Source organism: Ambystoma mexicanum, chromosome 10, assembly GCF_040938575.1.
Source record: "Ambystoma mexicanum isolate Mex_15411 chromosome 10, UKY_AmexF1_1, whole genome shotgun sequence".
Taxonomy (NCBI): Eukaryota; Metazoa; Chordata; class Amphibia; order Caudata; family Ambystomatidae; genus Ambystoma; species Ambystoma mexicanum.
The window spans coordinates 845,271,070-845,291,666 of record NC_090932.1 but is presented as its reverse complement, the minus strand read 5'-3'; the positions used below and the strand labels follow the sequence as shown (position 1 = coordinate 845,291,666).

The window sequence follows — 20,597 nt, the reverse complement described above, 5'->3', positions numbered from 1 at the left end:
ATGGGTGCCATCTTGAAATAGGAGTGTGGAGATACAGGGGAGCCATGATGCAGCAAGAAGTGGATACTCCTTGTTGAGAGTGGGCTGCTCGAGGCACTGTCACGTGAGCCGGGCCTACATAACTCCTGTGACATGTAGAGAGAAGAGGAACAAGGCAAGTGACCGTACAGCGAGCTGGGGATGAAGCTATGAAAGTGCAAGGTGCCATCCTTGAGAGCAAGTGAGTGGATCTCCCACACATTTAAATTCCCAGAGCTGCTAGGTTGAGAGTGTTTACACCTGCTGTGCTTTGAGGGGTCCATGGATCTGTGGCAGGAATACGTGTGTGAAAAGTGATTGGCCAGGGAGGCGGAAGCCTATGTGTACTGATCTCAAACCCACTGAAAGCATACAGGATACCGTGCAAGACACAGAGAAGAAAACTAGATCATTTTGTATTTAGCCTGCATTAGCCTGTGGAAACTACTATTATGGTGGAGAAGAGGCCTACCAATCCCAGTGGGGATTCACAAAGGAAGACCTTATATCCAGCCTGATAACGCTTCAGGACAATCTCACCCAGGAAGTGGTGGATATGAGGAATGGAGGTGGCCAAGATCGTGGCCATCCTGAGAAGTAAGTGGACGGCCTGCGGAGTAGGGTTAATGACCTAGAGCATGCCGTAAAGGAGATAGTGGAGCTCGCCCCGGACAAAAAGGAAGAAATGGAATCTGTGCACACTACAATACAAGACTTGAAAATTAAGTGCAAGGACCTGGAGAATAGATCCCAAAGGGACAATGTCCGAGGTAAATTCTTGAATGAAGGCGAGGAAGGTGAAAAAATGGAAGGGGTGCTGAAAGAATTATTCCTGGATCTACTTCTGGAGGGGACAGTGGAAAGGATGGAGATCGACAGGCTTTTATGACCCAATCACGTGGGCCCTAACAGACATGTGGACAGACCGAGCAATATTGTATTCAAGCTCCACCACTACGTCTTCAAAAAGAAGTTACTCCAGATGGCAAGGGAGATGGATATGATAGACCTACGGGGGTTGCGGGTGCAACTGTTCCACTCTTCAGAAACGCAGACTGATGAAACCAGTAACGAGTGCCCTCTCGCAAGCAAAGATACAATACAGGTAGTTATTTCCCACAGGATTGGAATTTGAAAAAGAAGGCCAGAGACATATGGTCACCTCGGTGGAACAAGCCTGTAATGTTTTTGACATAGAAACTCCTTCGCCACAGAAGGGGGTTAGTGGAAACATCAGGTCCGCCCAGAGAAATCAGCAGCAGTGGGCGATGGTCCCTGGGGGAACGAAAGTGTGAGAAGGTGTCAAGGCTGAACTGAAGGGATGGTACAGTACAAGGCAGTCCGTAGGGTCTCGAGACCCAGAGTGACTTTGTAGGTATGAGGAGATATGGGTGCTAGAGGTTCTGGGGTCGGGGACAGGGTTGTGCATTAGTGTGGGGGGAACGTAGGAGCAGGAGAGTGTGGCTCGAGGTGCAGGGGGTAGAGGGGAAGTAAAGAGAAGTGGTCTTGTGTTTCCTATGAGAGGAACAGGGGTTAAGGCCCAGTTGTCAAAATGGTGGTGTTTGGGGGGCAGGGGCTAGGGCAACGGTTCACAATTGGCAGAACCATTACGCCAGTCAAAGTTTATAGTGACACTCAAAGGTGTTGGGTGAGGGCTGAGGGGTCGAAGGGTGGAGACCCAGAAGTTCGGCATCAGTAAGGTCTAAGACGGACCGGACCAAATTACCCATTGGGGTTCACGTGTGTTATAGTTGGTGAGGGCAGTTCGGTTGGTGATAAATGTTCAACAGGGGAGGAAATCAGCAGTAATGTTGGAGTGTTCACACTTGACGAACACATACCAGACACACTGAAAATAGTTTCAATTAATGTACAAGGGCTGGTCTCCCCAAATAAGAGGGCACGTTTCTTTTACTTAATCAGGGATCTAGCAGCAGATGTAGTTTTGGTACAGGAGACACGCTTATTTTCTAAGGATAGGTTTTGACTACCAATAGACACTTCCCTAAACAGTTGCATGCGGCAGCGCAGAATAAGATAACGAGTGTGGACATATTGTTGGGGAGGAATGTGAACTTTGATTTGGGAGGGACAATGATGGATCCAGGGGGAAGATATATGGCTTTTACAGGTAGGTTAGGGAATATGGTTCTTACTTTGGCACGTGTCTATGTCTCCAATATGAAGCAGGCAGAATTCCTACTGGCTCTCCTTCCCAGGTTATAATAGTTTGCAAAGGCTGATATGGTCCTGGGTCCTGGGGGTGACCTAAATCTGGTGATGGAGCCAAGTACGGACAACTCACAAGGTAGCATAATACATGCATCTCGAACAGTGAGACAGGAACTGGGCGGCATTGACCTCTATGACATATGGAGGGAGGAACCTCTGACTGAGAAGGACTTCTCATTCTATTCTCATATCCATAGAGTATACACCAGGCTAGATCACCTACCCCACACAAATGCACTCCGGGAGGAAATATCAGAAGCAAGCATGGGGGATATCACTGTATCCGATCATGGACCGGTAAGCGTGGGACTGCGGGTGGATATTACACAGGCTCAATCCTGTGCCTGAATGCTTCCCATACATGTGGGCATGGGTCACAACTAGATGGATCCGTGGGGACTAGTTTGCATCACGCACAGATTGGGATGGGAGGGTTGGCCTGAGTAACAACAAAGATAAAATTGTAGAGACTGACTAGCGTGACAGGGAAATCCTTGTGTCATCATGGAACAAGGTCACTGTAAGGAAGGACATTTGTCTAATCCTTGAAAGACCCACAACATGATTGTGCATCTCTCCATACAACAATGCTAATAACCAATCCTACTAAAACCTCACGCCTCTGCATACACCTCTCAAACTCTAACATAACACAACCATGCCTCTAAAACCACACACACTTCACTACACTGCAACAACAAACAAACCACACATAGCCTTACAAAGCAGCACACGACGGATACTGACCGGATACCACACCAAAAAGCTCAGCAAACTGTGCTAGCCGAACGGGAGCTCTCAACAGCAGATAACGGCTCTCTTGCTCTTTCTCCAAACTTTGCTCTACTAACGTACCCCAACCAACCTGCATTTGTTTTTTTAGATCCGCCAGGAGACCACTCAGTGGTGATAGTGCGCAGTATAAATATCCTTTAACATTAACATTAACACATACTTCGGGATGGGGTGGCACAAGAGGCTTTTTCAACAGACATGCAGGAGTTCTTTGAAATTAATGATCCGGCTGATACCTCCTTCAATAATACATGGGATGCCTTTAAGTCTACAATACTTGGGACATTTTTGGTTGTGGGCTCTGATCTGCTAGGATGCGAAGACCGGAGGGGGAAAAATTAAACAATGAGCTTCAAATAGTGGAAGTGCAATGCAAGCAATCAGGGCCCTGAGATTATTGAGGAAGATCAGTGCGATAAGGGGGCATTAGAGCGATCATTATTGAATATGAAATCTAAGATTTAAGAGAAGGAGAATAAGATGGATATGCTCCTGACACATGCGATCAGGGCAAAGCAGGTGAGGGGACATATCAAGTCCCTACGAGATGGGGAGGGAAAACAGATTACTATGGAGGATGATATTTTTGCCATCTTTAGAGATTTTTATGATCAGTTATATCAGGCAGAACCGGGGATGGGGAATGGGTCTATGCAATATGTGCAAGAGGCCGATCTCAGTAAGGTGACAGCAGAGCAGAGAGATAGCATGGAACAACCTATAAGGGTAGAGGAGGTGCCAAGGGTAATACAATCCATCAAGACAAATAAACCACCCAGACCAGATGGGCAAATGGGCATTTTTTTATAAGGAATTTAGTGGGAGTTTAATTAAACACTGGTGAACTTGTTGAACTTCTTTCTCATCTTGGGTGGAGTGTCGGACTCTGAGTCAGGCAACGATGTAGATCATACAAAATCCAGGGATGTATCCAGAACTATGTGGTTCCTATAGGCTATAGCCCTTTTAAACTTGGTTGAGAAAACCTTTGCAAAATCAGAGCAGCCTGATTGGTCCTGATTCTCCATACTCTCATCCGCTGTGACCAAAAGGGGATCATACTGGGTAGACAAACATTTGCCAACATAAGGAAGATAATACATTTGATTGACAAAACTAGGAGATTTCAGGGCGACTCAGCTATGCTGCTAGCGTTGGATGCAGAGAAAGCATTTGATAGGATGGACTGAGGCTTTTTGAGGGATGTTCTGAGGCCCTCTGAGTTTGGGACCAATTTTATTACACAATTCTAGGGAGAAAGTTAATCCCACCGGGTAGAAGGACCAGGCAGGGGGGCCTTTTCTCTCCGCTTTTTTGTTTGCCCTCGCCATGGATCCACTGGCCATGAGAATTAGGAATAACCAAGGGATCCAGGGAATAAAGTTTGGTGTGATTGAACATAAGGTTGCTCTGTTCGCGGATTATGTGCTGTTTTACATTAGAAACACGATCACCTCTTTGACAGGGGTGCAGGAGGAATTGGAGGCTTATGGAGCCGTATCAGGTGTTAAAGTTAATTACACTAAATAGGATGCCTTAAACCTAATGGTGACCCTGGTCCAAAAGCAACTCCTGCAGAGCACATTTCGGTTTAGGTGTGTGAGCAAACACATTAAATATCTGCGTGTTAACCTAGCAGTGAACATTACGTAACTATAAGACCTGAACTACCGGAGTGTGGTCGCCAAAATTAAGAAGGGTCTGCATAGATGGGTTCAATTGACAATATCCGGGATAGGCAGAATAAATACAGTGAAGATGAATGTTCTTCCTCGCCTGCTGTATTTGTTTCAGGCACTGCATGCCAGGGTTCCTGGATGGGAGCTGGACAGATTTCAGAGAGAGGTTATAAACTTCATTTGGCAGGGTGGGGGACAAAGAAGGTATGCAAACACATACTAAGGACACCGTTTGGCAAAGGGGGGTATCCAATGCCAAAACTTTCAGGCCTACTTCGACGCAGCACACCTAAGAATATTGAGGGAGTGGTGTCAGGTTGAATCGGCCTTGCAATGGTGGGAAATGGACACTGTGGTAAGAGGAATACCATTTTCGAGGGCTTTATGGTTATCAAAGCCAGATAGGCTGAAAGCCCTGTACATCAACCCTGTAACTAGGTAAACACTAGAATCCTGGGACAGGGACAACACAACACAATGGGCCTCATTACACGGTAGGCAGTAACCATGGCGCTATTAGCGCCATGGTTGCCGCCAGTATTTTACCGTGTCCGCCTTGGTGGATGGCGGAATTACCTCCCTACTCCAAGGTGAGCGGGGGTAGTAATTCCCCATTCACCAAGGCCCTTCCCCATACCCATTTTTGCCCCCATAGGGCATAACGGGAATGGGGAAGGTGCTAATTACGGTACCGCAAATTGCGGTACTGTAATTAGCACCAAGGTCCCTTTGCGGCACCCTACTTTAACGGCTGGTAAAACCAGCCGTTAAAGTCGGGTCCCGCAAAGGGAACTCGTAGTAAGGTGGTAAGGGTTAACTGTCACCGGGAGCATTACCGGCGACCGTTAACCCTTACCGCCTTCCGTGTAATGAGGCCCAATGTCTGACATCTGTTCCGTCACCATTTACACCTATACACAATAAACCTGGAAAGTCTCCAGGGGCATTCCCAAAGTGGAGAAGGAGTAAAGGATGGTGCATAGCAAACATGTTTAGGAACGCAAAGGTGTAATCATTCCATGAATGCAAATGAGAGTATCTTCTGGGGGAGAAGGACAGTTTGCAATATTATTAAGTCAGACATTGGATAATGAATAAAGATAACAGGGAAGCTTCCACGAGAAAGCTGACTCCATTTGAAATAATTATGGTATTTTCTACACCATCCACAGAGATGATATCAAATATATATAAGATGCTCCTGATGGCTCAAACAAAGGGGGGATTGGACATACATGAGATCGTTGTTAAAATAATTGGGGAGGGAGATTACCGAGGATGAATTGTCAGTCATATGGGCATGTAATAAGATCTCCTCATCCTCGGTACAACTTAAAGAAACCTCAAATAAGATAACATACAAATGGTATTTGACGCCTACTCACCTAAGTAAGTCAATAGGAGCATTCCGGAGAATTGCTGGAGGGAATGCGTCGGAAGGAGTTATTGTCTACACATTTGGTGGGAATGCCCTAAGATTAGACATTATTGGGAGGAAATTGTGGCATTTTCATCAAAGGTGTCGGAAAGGATTTCCCATTTGACCCTGGGGTGGTGCTGCTGGGTATACTGGTGGATAGACTGTATCTGCTCTTGTTGAAGGTGGGAAGAGTCATCACGACTATGTTCTTGGGGGCCAAGCCGGTGATAGCAGACATTGGAAGAGGAAGGATCCTCCTGATGTTCAAGCTTGGTGGACCAGACTGTGGTCAATATTGGCCATGGAGAAAATGCTGGTGAATCTATTGGAGACCACTAACTGGTTCTAGGCGTGACAAGATAAGGGTGGGAAGACAGAGGGAGGACAAGACAAACGATCTTACTAGGTCTTGTGTCATTCAGATTGTGCAAGTGCGAGAATGAGAAGTGCAAGGGGAAAGGGAGGGTGGAAGTGCAAGGGAGAGGGTAGGGGAAAACAGGGCAGCAATGCTCTGAGAAAGTGCAGACAGGGCAGCACGTCTCTGGGTAGTGCAAGAAGAACAAGGGACAGTAGGGTTATAGTTATAGCCCCTAAGTGTGTGGTAGGCCTGGAGGCAGTTCAGGGGTGACTGAGCAAGAAAAAGCCTGGTACCCAGTGAAACTCTCAGGTTAGCCAGTCAGTACAGCAGACAGGTAGGTCAGCAGGGGAGGGAGAGAGAGAAAGAAGAGAAGAAGAGCAAAGTTTGTTGCTGCTTCCCGAACTTCAGGTGATCCGAATCAAGTTTGAGAGGGGCAGGGAGGCCATTCCAGAGGGGAGACATCTACCCCCCACTCTCTGCCTGGAGAAGCGTCTAACCCTTAGCGAGTTGGAGTTAGCTGAGCAAAGGGCTCGAGAAGGAAGGTATTTTGGAAGAGAGCGTTGGATGTAGTGTGGGTCCTGGCCCCAGAAAGCCTTGTGGACAATGCAAAGGCTCTTAAACTTGATCCTTGCAGCCACTGAGAGCGAGTGGAGAGATGTCAGGGCTGGAGAGAAATGGTCCCTGGCTTGAGGCCAAAGATACGTCTTGCAGTCCTGTTCTGGATTAGTTACAGATGGCGGACAGTAGAGGAAGGCAGATTGAGAAAGACGCTGTTGCAGTAGTGCAGACTAGAGCGAACCAGGGCTCTGGAGACAGTGAGGTTCTGCGGGAAACTGAGAAAGGGAAGAGTCCCTTTGAGGAGGTGTAACTGGTACTGGGACTTTTGGCGACGTCTGATATGTGAGGAGAGAAAGAGAGAGTGGAGTCGAAGATGACCCCAAGGTTTTTTACTTGCAGGAAGGTGAAGGAAGATGACCCAAGGCGGGCGACCAGAGTGAGAGAGGGAAAGCAGGGGCAGAGGTCCCAAAGAGAAGGATCTCCGTCTTAGTGGCATTAAGGCAGAGATAGTTGGAGGTGCACCAATTCTGAATTGTGGATAGACAGCCAGGAATGAGTGAAAGAGGAGAGGAGGCTGAGGGCAGCCTGAAGGAAAGCTGAGTGTCATTGCATAACACTGAAAGTTGGAGGAGAAGGTAGAGATCAGGTGGGCCAAAGGGGACAAGTAGAGGTTGAAAAAACAGGGTGAGAGGATAGAGCCCTGGGGAATGCCACAGGTAGAGAAAGGGGTGGCAGAGAGAAAGGGACCAAGTTGGACCTGGGAGGGGCAGTCCAAGAGGGAGCAGGTCAGCCACTCCAGGGCCTGATTCATGATGTCCAGGTTCTCAGGAAGTTGATTGATCAGGATGGCATGCTTGACCGTGTTAAAAGCAGAGGAATGATCAAGGAGGGTGAGGTTAGACGGAATGCTGGAACCAATGTTAGAGAGCAGATCTTAACAGGTGTTCAGGAGAGCAGTTTCCGTTCCTCTGCCAGCTCTAAAGCCAGACTGATGGTCATGGATACAACCAACAGATTCAGTGTGGAGAGTAAGCTGGGAGATGGCCAGCTTTTCCAAGAGTTTGCCCAGGAAAGGGGTGATGGAAATTGGGCAATAGGTGGGTAGGATCGGCAGACAGCTTCTTGAGGAGGTGGTGCACAAGGGAGTGCTTAAGGGGAGAGTGGAGAGTTCCAGTGGCGAAAGAGTGATTACATAAATTGACAAAGGCTGGAGCGAGGGTGTCAATATGGTCCTTGATGGTTCTGGAGGAGCAGGGGAGCACCTGTTTGGACGACACTTTCATAGATCGGTCTTGTCTAGAAACCTCGTCAGGTGTTGTCAGAGAGAAAGATGCGAAAGGAGGAGGAGTGGGAGAGATGGCCAAAGGGAGACTGAGAGAGGAAGAGGGAGAGGAAGAGGAGATAGAGGACAGGATGTCCTGAGTTTTGGTAGAGACGTGAGAGGCTAGAACCGTACAGAGGGCCTGGGAGGGAACAGGAGAGGTAGAGACTGCATCAGGATTGTCCAGTTCCTTGCAGATTTTAAAGCGTTCACCGTGTTGTTGGAGGCCACAGAGAAGCCGTCTTGAGTATGTGCTCTCTTCCTGGACAGGACAGAGAGTCTGTATTGCCTTTGGAGCAGGCGGCAGGCCAGTTTGTCAGAGGATACGCCCGAAGACCCCGCTAAGAAATGGGACGTGTTGTTGCACTTTATGACATCTGAATACAGGGAATATACATGTCTGCAACGATTGCGAGCCCTTTATTTGTTTGAACTATATAACGCAGATCCTTAAGTGATTGCCTCTGTAAAAGTGGGGTTGTGTTGAAGTGGTGTTGTTTTATTGCTTTTTATGACAAGCCCTGATCTTTGGGGTGTTACAAGGTTTATTGGTAAGGGGGAAAAGGGGAAGTGGTGCACAAAGATGAGGAAATGGTAGGGTGTTCTTGCATTTATCATAAAAGAGCTTCGTAATGAACTATGGTGGAAAATTAATAAAATACTTTGGGAAAAAAACAATAGTGTGGAATGTTGCCCAGAGCAATGCCAGTGGTTATGATTGTTACCCTTCCACCCATCACTTTTTTTGGTTGTGGTGAACTCTCATTAAGTACAATGCCCACCTACATCAACACCTTTGCCAGTCATGTCCCCTGCATACAAGGAAATGCATCCGCACCCTGATATGGAAATAATACTCTCTCACCTTTCAAAATACACCCACTGTACCTCCTGCCAGAAGACTTGACCCTCAACTATCTGTGCCTTATGGTCACTCTATTCCACAACCCCACATAAATAGTAACCAGCCACTCTCCTGGTCTGACCATGTCATTCTCAACTCTATGGGACTTATGTTCTCCTTATCTCTAATTCCCACATAAATAGTAGCCAGCCACTCTCCTGGTCTGACCATGTCATTCTCAACTCTGTGGGCCTTATGTTTTCTCTATCCCTAATCCCCACATAAATAGTAGCCAGCCACTCTCCTGGTCTGACCATGTCATTCTCAATTCTGTGGGCCTTATGTTTTCTCTATCCCTAATCCCCACATAAATAGTAGCCAGCCACTCTCCTGGTCTGACCATGTCACTCTCAACTCTGTGGGCCTTATGTTCTCTCTATCCCTAATCCCCACATAAATAGTAAGCAGCCACTCTCCTGGTCTGACCATGTCATTCTCAACTCTCTGGGCCTTATCTTCTCCTTATCTCTAATTCTCACAGAAATAGTAGCCATCCACTCTCCTGGTCTGACCATGTCATTCTCAACTCTGTGGGCTTTATGTTCTCTCTATCCCTAATCCCGACATAAATAGTAGCCAGCCACTCTCCTGGTCAGACTATGTCATTCTCAACTCTGTGAGCCTTATGTTCTCTCTATCTCTAATTCCCACATAAATAGTAGCGAGACACTCTCCTGGTCTGACCATGACATCCTCATCTCTCCGGGCCTTATGTTCTCTCTATGCCTAATTCTCACAAAAGTAGTAATCAGCCAGCCTTCTGGTCTGGCCATGCCACCATCAACTTCCATTGTATGGATGAGCAGATAGAAGATTAAATTGAGCCTGTAGTCGACCTCATCTCTTCAGAAATCTTTGAGCAAACACACCGACACATTCAAATAACTGTTGCAGCCTATAGCAATCCCATCAAACAGAACCCCCCACCTACCCCACTATTGCTAAAGTAAATGACATCCGCACTTGTGCTGCAAGCACCTCGAAAGTATGAATGAAAAAGTGAGCCCACAGCTGTTTGGGTCCGTCTAGAGAACTAAAAAATACCACGTTTTCTAGCGAGGCACTGGTGAAAGATGTCACCAGTAGCATATATACCAACATGGCCCATTCGATTTGGGAGATGGGAGATGCTAGCCTAGACCTAGTTTTAATTTAGCATTCTGGGACTTGTAGTCCTAGGTTTGTAATGGACAAATCTAGAACTACAAGTCTCAGAATGCAAAGTTAAAACCGGGAATGGACTAGTATTGCCCAAAATGGAATGGGGCATATTGGCATGCATCTAGTACCAGAATCCATGAACTGCGTTATACACTGGCTTGAAGACGAACTAACTGCACAACACGCAGACGGCGCACTATTATGCCTCGGTTGCAGAGGCAGAACACTCTTAGGCACATTTTCAAGGCTAACAGGGACACTAACCCAACAGCCACCAACCCCACAACTGCAATGGCAGGTACTGGGTAGGAGTGCAATGTTCAGTTTCACATTACTGTGCAATGCGCCCCTCTACAGAATACCAGTCCTCTGCCCTTTGAAGTAAGAGTGGGTGATAGCATTGGCTAGGCTCGCCTACCCAAAGAGCTCTCTCAAGGGGCTGGAGTCACTGATTGCGAATTCACCACAGGTGCTTTCCCAGACAGTTGCATTTCATTTCTTTGCATGATTTATATTTAAATCGCTTTCAATTTTAAAGAAGATGAAAGCTTGTGGTAAAGTTCACATTTCAATAACTTTTCATCACAAAATGTAGATCTTGAACACAATTATGCTACACATCCTGGGTAACCAACGACTTCACAGAGTCGTAACCATTATAACATACAGAACAGGCAGCACTTGATTTGTGGGGGTGTTTGCCAGGGCCCAGCCCTGGCCCTTATTTCTGTGCCTGCCACTTATTTTCTCAGACGCAGGTTGAATACTAGTGATGATAGTCAAAGCATCCATCGACTCCAATGAGCAGGTGCGCCCTGTAATTTAACACCAAATGTTTCAACACCGTGTGACGTGCTAGAACATATTTGGGCGCGGGCACTTATTTGTTTGCAAATGAAGCGCTGAAAACGAATTGATTTTCATTTGGTATTAAAGAGAAAAACACTTCCTTTAAGTTTAGAAATCCGAGGAGTTCTAACATTCCAACTTTCTCAGCTCCAGTGCCCCTTGCCACTCTCTTGGTTTTAAGTAGCATAGTAGCACAGATTGGGTCCTTCTCCTGTAGCCATGCACCAGGCCCATTTAGTTCTAGGTTGTCTCTTACCTAGACTCCTGCTGCTGTAACTCACAGGAGTTCAAGTGAGAGGGCTTTTTCTGCAGCTCATTGAAACCTTGAAGACAGATCCTCGAGGCGCTGGAAACCAAGTGAAGAGTGGAACTTTCGTGTGACAACAATTTGCAACGCCCACCTCCATTAACACCTGACGTCTGGCCTACACTGGGTGTTTGGGGTCTGTTCTGGTTCTTGAGCATTGAGAGTCTTGAGTTGAGCAGGGGTCTTGTCCCGGTTTCTTGCGTAAGTTGAGGTCCAGGAACTTTAGGGAAAATGATTATGCGTGGACTGCGTCATACGCAGAAGCACCCTGATAAACATGTAGCCACACATTCTAACTCTATAAAACCATCCAAACCAACGTTGGACCTAGCAGCAGAAACATGAATTGGCGTGTAGACGTTTGAAAGTGGATGGTGACAGAGTAATGATCACACCTGAGACATTGCCTCTTCATCAGACACATTCTGCACCATCTCTCATGGAAATAAAAATGGGACAATCCACTGATCTTCACTAACATTTTCCCAACGATCTGTTATTTATGTAGTGCTTTTGCCAACATTTTTTACACACAATTATCACACAACTAAAGTTGGTGCTATTTATCAACCTCAGCAGGATGAAAGGCTGTACTGGCCTTGGAATTCGACTCTGCAACCTGCAGGACACAGCCAGTGGTGGACTGGCCTTTAGGGAACTCTGGAGATTTTCAGGTAGGCCTCGGCACCCTGGGCCTCTTTTGTATGGTAATCTATTTTATTTCCAAATGTTCTCATATGAAAAGGGTTGTGCTTGTTGAAAATGTGTAATATGGGGCCACTTTGAACATTATTTCCAGGGCCTTTTGTGGTTCCCAGTCCACCCTTGATCTGATCACAGTAACGGGCGTTCAACCTACTGAGCCATATTACCTGCGGGTAGTTAGCAAACAGGAGGACATTCAATGGCTTCTTTAGGTGGGGACTGAGGCTTAAGGGAAGTGGCCAGAAGTAAGGAAGCCAAGCAGGGTGCCATGGTATCACGCTTCTCTTGGTAGTGCTTGGGCAGGGCAAAGCTGTTCAGATAAGTCCCCCATCTTCTTCACAGTTTTGATTATCTCTGCGGGAGAGGCAGAGTGGATCCAGGCTGGGCTGTGATGCTTACTTGGATGGCCAATATGGTCTTGAGGTGCAAGAGGAGGAGAAGAGCATTCCGCAGGGAGGCTTAGTGCTTGAAATATTGTGAACACTCCGGCCGACCTGTTGTCTTGAGAGTGGGTTTTCCACCAAGCTGAGTGCCTGTTCTTTTGTCTCTTAGTGGTAGTATGTGCCAGTAGGTTAAGGGATCTTGTGATTTCCTTCTGGGAACAGGAAATTGCTCACTGTGGATTTGTTTTTGTTTAATAGCATAAAAACACGCATTACACATTGTCATGGCACGCTAAGATCACAGTGGGAATATTACAAAAATCACGTTAATTTTCGATGCCATATGTGTGCGATGTGTAATCCTCAAACAGATACCCGCGTGTTCGGTTCATTGTTCCCTTCGACAAGTCATTCGAAAAGTGAATAGCCCTGAAACCCATATCTTTTTAAAGACCATTAAAACCCCATGACGGTTTAAAAATTGTCCCTTCAGGTCGTCTAAAAATAATATACTTTGCGATCTTATCAGTTCAGGACATATACCCAATGCATACAGTTCCAGAAAACATCGACGATGCAAACCTTATATACAATTACTTAATACTATTTCCAAAACGTTTGGATTTCAAGTTGTTATCCCTTTCCTATTAAATATCTAGGTTTTGCGCATCTGGGACGTGCACCACCAGCTCTGCATTCAACGGATTGCAAACATTTTCCCCAAGAGTCTGGAGTTCCAATTGGTTTTCTACTTCTACGAAGCGCACAGACGGCTCTTCATCGCGTTTAACGGCCACCTGACCATGCTGGAAGTGAAGCAGGAAGCGGGTAAAAAAGTTACAAGTCATGAAAAGTCCGTCACCTGCGTCCTTTACAATTCAGTCTTCAAGCAGGTCAGTGCATGGTTCCTTCTGGTGTGCTAATTCTTTGTGATCTTGGGGATATCATGTCAAGATACTCATTTGTACGGTTTATCCGGGTAGGGCTCTGCTCTGACTTTGCGGAATGCTGGTGGGTAAGGGGAAAGGGTGGTTTCAACTAGACGGGCCAGATCCCATGCCTTATTACTCATTGTGGAACCTTATTTAGAACATATGTAAGAAGATCCATTCCACTAGTATCCAATAAGGAGAATGATCTAACACTAATCCTGTGTACTGTACTTCGGCAAGCATAGGAACAACCCCATCGTTTGAACCCCAAACATTTCGCCCCAACCACCAGCCTTCCACAGAGTGAGAGCACTGCTTCGCCAAGGTAAACCATGAATTGAATTTCCATGTCTGAAGGCCGATTTTAAAACCTCAGACTTCCTATAATGATTACAAAATGTCGACCTCCGCATGTCGATCTCTTTCAATTTTGAATTGTTTGAGTCAAAGGTTGACTCTCTTTTTGTGTATTATGTTTTTTGTGATTATTAGGGGGTTCCCCTTCCACGCCAGTCCCCCTTCTTTTGTTCCTTCTTCCCCCTTTTCAAAAGAATCTTTTTAAATGTATTTTCCTACCCCTAAACTCTAATATGTGTTTGTCGACTTTTGAGCACAAAAAACGGGTTGCTGTGTCAATCTTTGAACCTGCCGACGTTTAGCAGTCTCCCTTTTTTGTTTTTGCATATTTTACTGCTGACCTTTAGCTGATACCTTAAAATAACGGTACAACGTCCTTTGATCGCTGGATGTTTTTTCGTGGGGTTTTTCACTGTGATTTCTTTTGCCAAAAAAACTCGTCAAATTTTTTGGGGGGGTTACAAAAATATATAAATTGGGTGTGGGTGTATGGGAATATAAAAAAAATTAAAGGGCTTGGGGGTAAACCCTGCAAAAGAAAAAAAAGAAAAAAATTGATGATTTTTTGGGTTAAAAAATCTGCAGTAAAAAAACCTGCGAAAAAAACATCCCACGATGAAATGACATGGAACCAAAATAACATAAGATGCACAGCCTGAAATAGATGACCAAAGACGTGTCTACATAAAACCCTGATATGCAGTACTGGAGAGGGGTTCCAGCCTGACTGAGCATTCCAAAATAACTTATAATATGTGGACAGTCTTTGAAAAATTCCACCAAAAGCTATTTTGTGAATAAAAAGGAAAGGCTACATATGAACAATAAAATGTGTCACTCATGAGCTGGTTATTACAGAGTTCTTACAGATTTAAATGTAAAGCCTCCAATCACCACGACATGATGGACAGTGGTTAGTTCCTGTTAAGACAAAGCAACCAATCAGGGTCCTTTGATTGCCAAAGACAAGCCAGCAGGAAGGGTGGATACCAGCCCCCCCTTACGTTGCCCCTGACAGAAGATGGAAAAGAAGAACTCATAAAAGACAGAAGGCACATCTCTTCTGAACTTTGACCAATCTGGTATTTTGAGTAATGTCATATTTGCTGTGTGAGGAATTGCCACTTGGCAAGGGTGAAGAAACCTGGCTTCTTTGATTTTTATAAAATAATAAAATGATGCAGGTAATCTGCCATTCAGATTCCCTTTTTATAAGCCTCTTGCCAAAAGCATAGTTTATACTTTTGACCTGCTGCATCAGGAGGCTTATCTGCAGTGCCTGCTCTCGAGTGGCACAGAGCAGGTTCAGAGGACACCAGTACCCATTTGACAGCCAAGACTCTGAAGCGCAGGGGCTGCATTTAAGATATGCACCCCTGTTCCGAAACTGCATATTTATGAGGATACTGTCCTGGTGGCAGAACATTCTTTAAATATAATCGATGCCTGATTTATAGTATGGTGGATGGTGCTTTTTATAATTATTACAGTCACAGCAATTTGATATCACACAAGTGCCCTTTATTTAGGGGATATTTTATGAGAATGCGCCTGAATCTCTATCATACCAAAGAGGTGCTGGCGGCACGGAAACAAATTGCATAGTGCGCTATGTTAAGGATTTCAATCAGGCACACTCCCGGGTCTCGCCTAGCATGTAATGCACAAATGAAATACTTATTTATTGTGTCTATAGGTTCAATATTCTGAGTGATATACCTCTGATATCACACCCTTCTCAAAATACCCCCCAGGTCACAGTGGACCAGGAATCCGCTTGGTTTGTAAAGGTAAATATTTATTTATTTATTTAAAATTCAAATCAACACATTTTAGTGTATATATATATATGGGGCAGCAATCACCAATGTGGTGACAAAACATTTCAGAAAGTAAGTTAGGCAATTGAATTCACTTGTAGCAATACAGAATAGAAAACACAGGAAAAAGGACAGTTTTGGTTTGTGAAAGATAGCGCTTACGTTTAAGTTTCCCCCTGCAAAGTTCTCAATTCACAAATGAGCAATTCTACACAGATGTAAGTAAGTAGCAAGTATTCAGGAATAAAAGAACAGAATACAGTGTTTGAATATAGTCTTCCCTCCCCAAACAAGAGAGAAAAGTGCTTTTGGAAATTGACACTTTCTTAAACTGACAGTTGGAAATGGCTTCGTGAAACAATGAAAAGTGTGCAAAAATGCTTTAAGTGAGATACATTCTTATGAGAGCAACACTAAACAGGTCATAACAAACATGAGCTACAAGGTAAACAACAGTACACACTTTAGATCGGAATGGAAGTTAAGAAACACTTTGGCCCTCATTACGATACTGGCGCTAAACCATGGCGCTATTAGCACCATGGTTGGTGCCGGTATCGTAACGAGTCCGCCAATGTTCAATGGGGAATTACCACCCCATTCCAAGGTTGGCGGGGCGGTAATTCTCCATTGAACATTGGCCCTTCCCCATTCTCACTTTTGCCCCATAGGGCTCAATGGGACTGGGGAAGGCGCTAAGTACGGTACCGCAAATTGCGGCACCGTACTTAGCACCAAGTTCCCTTTGCGGGTCCCTACTTTAACGGCTGGTCTAGACCAGCCGTTCAGGTCGGGTCCCGCAAAGGGACCTCGTAGTAAGGCGCTAAGTGGTTAACGGCGCCGCAGCCTTTTACGGCGCCGTTAACCACTTAGCGCCAGGGTCGTAATGAGGTCCTTTGAATGGAAAAAGACACGTGTAAAACTTTTGCAAAATGCAAATTCGCATCAAAATTTCACTATGCAACTTTTAATAAAAATGTGTCAAAAATGCGGTTTTAGTTGTGGATGTAGCTACAGATCTTAGGTTTAACTGAGAGTTGACATTACGTCTCTAGCTATGAAATGGAAGAAGTTATGGAAGTTTTAATGAGAGGCGTTTTTGAGAAAAATAGAACAGAGAAAAGCAGAAATTTGGTTTTAAAAATTAAAGATTGGGTTTTTTAAACTATATTATTGACTAAGAAAAAGAGAATGCCACCCATGAATCTCCCCAGTTACGCACGGCCGCTTGTAACTCTTCACATGTGATACTCTGTTTTCCGTTCTGGGAATTTCTTTATCTAACCCAAATCACTGATGGCTTATGGTTTTGTAAAACAAATGAGAAAAATCAGTGCAAGAATGGTTCTGACAATATTAGGGTTCTGAAGTTAAAGATGGGATGGGTTAAGATTGGGATAGGACAAGGCAATATATACTATGGGTTACTCTGACTCCTGTTTATACTTAAAGTCCACTGTAAATTAAGATTGGATCGTCAGGTTGGTCATCACGGATCGGGTCTACCGGCAGCAGGGCACCTCGGGCAGGATGGTCAGCTGGGCGGTTCTGGTCAATTTGACAGGCACCTCAGATTGGATTTGGATTGGATTGGCCCTTCTGGTCACTGGACACGGTAGATTAGCGGGATGGCGAGTTCAGTAGGCAAGTATGAATGGTAGATAGTCAGACTGGATCAGAATTTAATTCCTGAAGTTCTTTTGGGATGGTTCAGGATTTGGCCTAGCTGAAAAGAGTTCAGCAATTGCTGGGCCTTGGTTTTGCAAAGTAAAAGATGAGGAAGTCAGGAACACAGCGCTGTGCGGAAATCAGGAGGTAGTCAGGAATCAGTGTGTGTGTCTGTATGTGGTGAAGTTCCTATATTTATCATGCCAAGTGACATTACAAAGTTTATGGTAGGGGCAGAATTTCAAACCACACCCCAACGGCTGTGATAGGTCAAAGGCACGTACCTTGTTCTGGTTGGAAGTCAGAAAAGAGCTGTCATCTTTATGATGTGATTTGGGAACTCCCACATTGATATTAACCACAATTTAACTTTCCCAAAAATGCACATTCCTATAATTATGACCTCTTATAAAATGGGACACATATATTGCATATTTTGTGGGTTATCCTGGCATCTAACCCCCATCTCAGTGAGAGCTACCTTTGTCGTTCTGTGGAATTTTGTCAATTTGAATCATAATGATTTGGCCTAACAATTCCTAATTCTGTAAATATCTGGGCGATTATCACTAGAGCATGGGTATACAATATTAGACGTGCAGCATTAATAGTTTTGCCACAATTATTATTTTCATGTAACTTTGGTCCCTTATGTAGTACAGGGTTCACTGACGTCTCCACAGAAAGAGCATAAAATTAGATTTACCACTACCAATTTTTAGATGTGTCCTCCTTAATGTTGCAAAGTTAAAGAGTTTCAAAACTTACAGGGTAATTCATAGAATTCAGCGCACAAGTGGCGCACGCGGCTGGTGCACAGTGTGCGTGTGTCACTTTCTGTGCCAGCCGCGTGCGCTAAAATCAATTTCCGCAAACAGCGTATTCATGGATTTTAGCTTCCAAAACCAGCCGTGGCGCAGAGTGGCGCAGCGACCCTGCAGCAGCACCTGTTACGCCCCCAACACCTCCCCGTGTGCCATGCACAGCACACAAATACCGTACATGGCGCACAGGCCCCCAACCACGAAAACGCCTGTAAAACTCCCCACACACCCCTCCGAATACACGTAACCCGCTGCACGGGGAGTCTCACACGCGATTGGAGCGGGGTACGTGTATAACTGGCGTTTGCGGGAATTTTCACATGCGATTGGAGCGGGGTACGTGTATTTCGGGGGTGCACGGGAAGTTTCACACGCAATAGGCCCTGTGCGAGTGGGGTACATGGATTACTGGGGTGCGTGGGAACTTTCACACGCGATAGGCCCTGTGCCAGTGGGGTACGTGTATTTCAGGGGTTCGCAGGAAGTTTCACATGCGATTGGAGCGGGCTACGTGTATTTCGTGGGTGTGCTGGAAGTTTCACACGCGATTGGAGCGGGGTACGTGTATAACTGGGGTTCGTGGGAAGTTTCACACGCGATTGGAGCGGGGTTGTGTATAACTGGGGTGCGCGGGAAGTTTCACACGCGATTGGAGCAGGGTACGTGTATTACTGGGGTTTGCGGGAAGTTTCACACACAATAGGCCGTGTGCGAGTGGGGTACTTGTATTACTGGGGTGCGCGGGAACTTTCACATGCGATTGGAGCAGGGCACATGTATTTCGTGGGTGCGCTGGATGTTTCACACGCGATAGGCCCTGTGCCAGTGGGGTACGTCTATTACTGGGGTGCGCGGGAAGTTTCACATGCGATTGGCCCAGTGCGAGCGGGGTACGTATATTACGGGGGTGCGCGGGAAGTTTCACACGCGATTGGCCCAGTGCGAGTGGGGTACGTGTATTTCAGGGGTGCGCGGGAAGTTTCACACACGATTAGCCCAGTGCGAGTGGGGTGCGCGTATTTTGTGGGTGCGTGGGAAGTTTGACACGCGATTGGCCCAGTGCGAGCAGGGTACGTGTATTACGGGGGTGCGCGGGAAGGTTCACACGTGATTGGCCCAGTGCGAGCGGGGTACATGTATTTCTGGGGTGCGCGGGAAGTTTCACAAGCGATTACGCTGTCAGAGCGGGGTACGTGTATCCAGTGGGGTGCGCGTGAAGTCCCACACGTGAATTAGCACTGTAGGTCCTCCCAGGTGTCTCCTCTACCCCCTCCACAGCCCCTGCAGGCAGCCCACACCACAGGGGACTACCCTGCACCCCTGGTCATGTGCCGCAGCCAGTCCATCCACCATGGGCATGCCCCCCAGCCAGGCCACATGTCACCTTGCACTAGTGATCACCAACTCATGTCCCCCAGCACCCCCACCCCCCAGCAGTCAGGGGCACCTGCTAGAAGGCCCCCACTCATGTCCCACTCATGTCCCCCAGCACCCCCACCCCCAGCAGTCAGGGGCACCTGCCAGCAGGCCCCCACACGTGTCCCACTCATGTCCCCCAGCACCCCCACTCCCAGCAGTGAGGGGCACCTGCCAGCAGGCCCCCACTCATGTCCCCCAGCACCCCCACCCCCCAGCAGTCAGGGGCACCTGCCAGCAGGCCCCCACTCATGTCCCCCAGCACCCCCACCCCCCAGCAGTCAGGGGCACCTGCCAGCAGGCCCCCACTCATGTCCCCCAGCAGCCCCACCCCCCAGCAGTCAGGGGCATCTGCCAGCAGGCCCCCACTCATGTCCCACTCATGTCCCCCAGCACCCCCACCCCCCAGCAGTCAGGGGCACCTGCCAGCAGGCCCTCACTCATGTCCCGCTGCACCCCCACCCCCCAGCAGTCAGGGGCACCTGCCAGCAGGCCCCCACTCATGTCCCCCAGAACCCCCACCCCCCAGCAGTCAGGGGCACCTGCCAGCAGGCCCCCACTCATGTCCCCCAGCACCCCCACCCCTCAGCAGTCAGGGGCACCTGCCAGCAGGCCCCCACTCATGTTCCCCAGCACCCCCACCCCCCAGCAGTCAGGGGCACCTGCCAGCAGGCCCCCAATCATGTCCCCCAGCACCCCCACCCCCCAGCAGTCAGGGGCACCTGCCAACAGGCCCCCACTCATGTCCCCCCTACATGAAATACAGATGCACAATCATGTCCCACGTATACACCAAAATACCACAGCACGACACCCCATTCTTGAGACGCAATGATTTCCCAATCCACCCCACACTGACATGCCTATCTCAAGACACAAACCAATAGTCA

The 20,597-nt window shown here is 46.9% G+C and overlaps 1 protein-coding gene across 1 annotated transcript in view; it reads left to right on the top strand.

Moving 5' to 3' along the window:
- Nucleotides 1-20,597, top strand: part of WDR49 (WD repeat domain 49) — a 723,235-nt gene that overhangs the window by 188,448 nt on the left and 514,190 nt on the right. Inside the window, exon 8 of the mRNA XM_069618491.1 lies at nt 13,350-13,583. Within this exon, the coding sequence (XP_069474592.1) occupies nt 13,350-13,583 (234 nt within the window). The remainder of the gene's footprint in view (nt 1-13,349; nt 13,584-20,597) is intronic.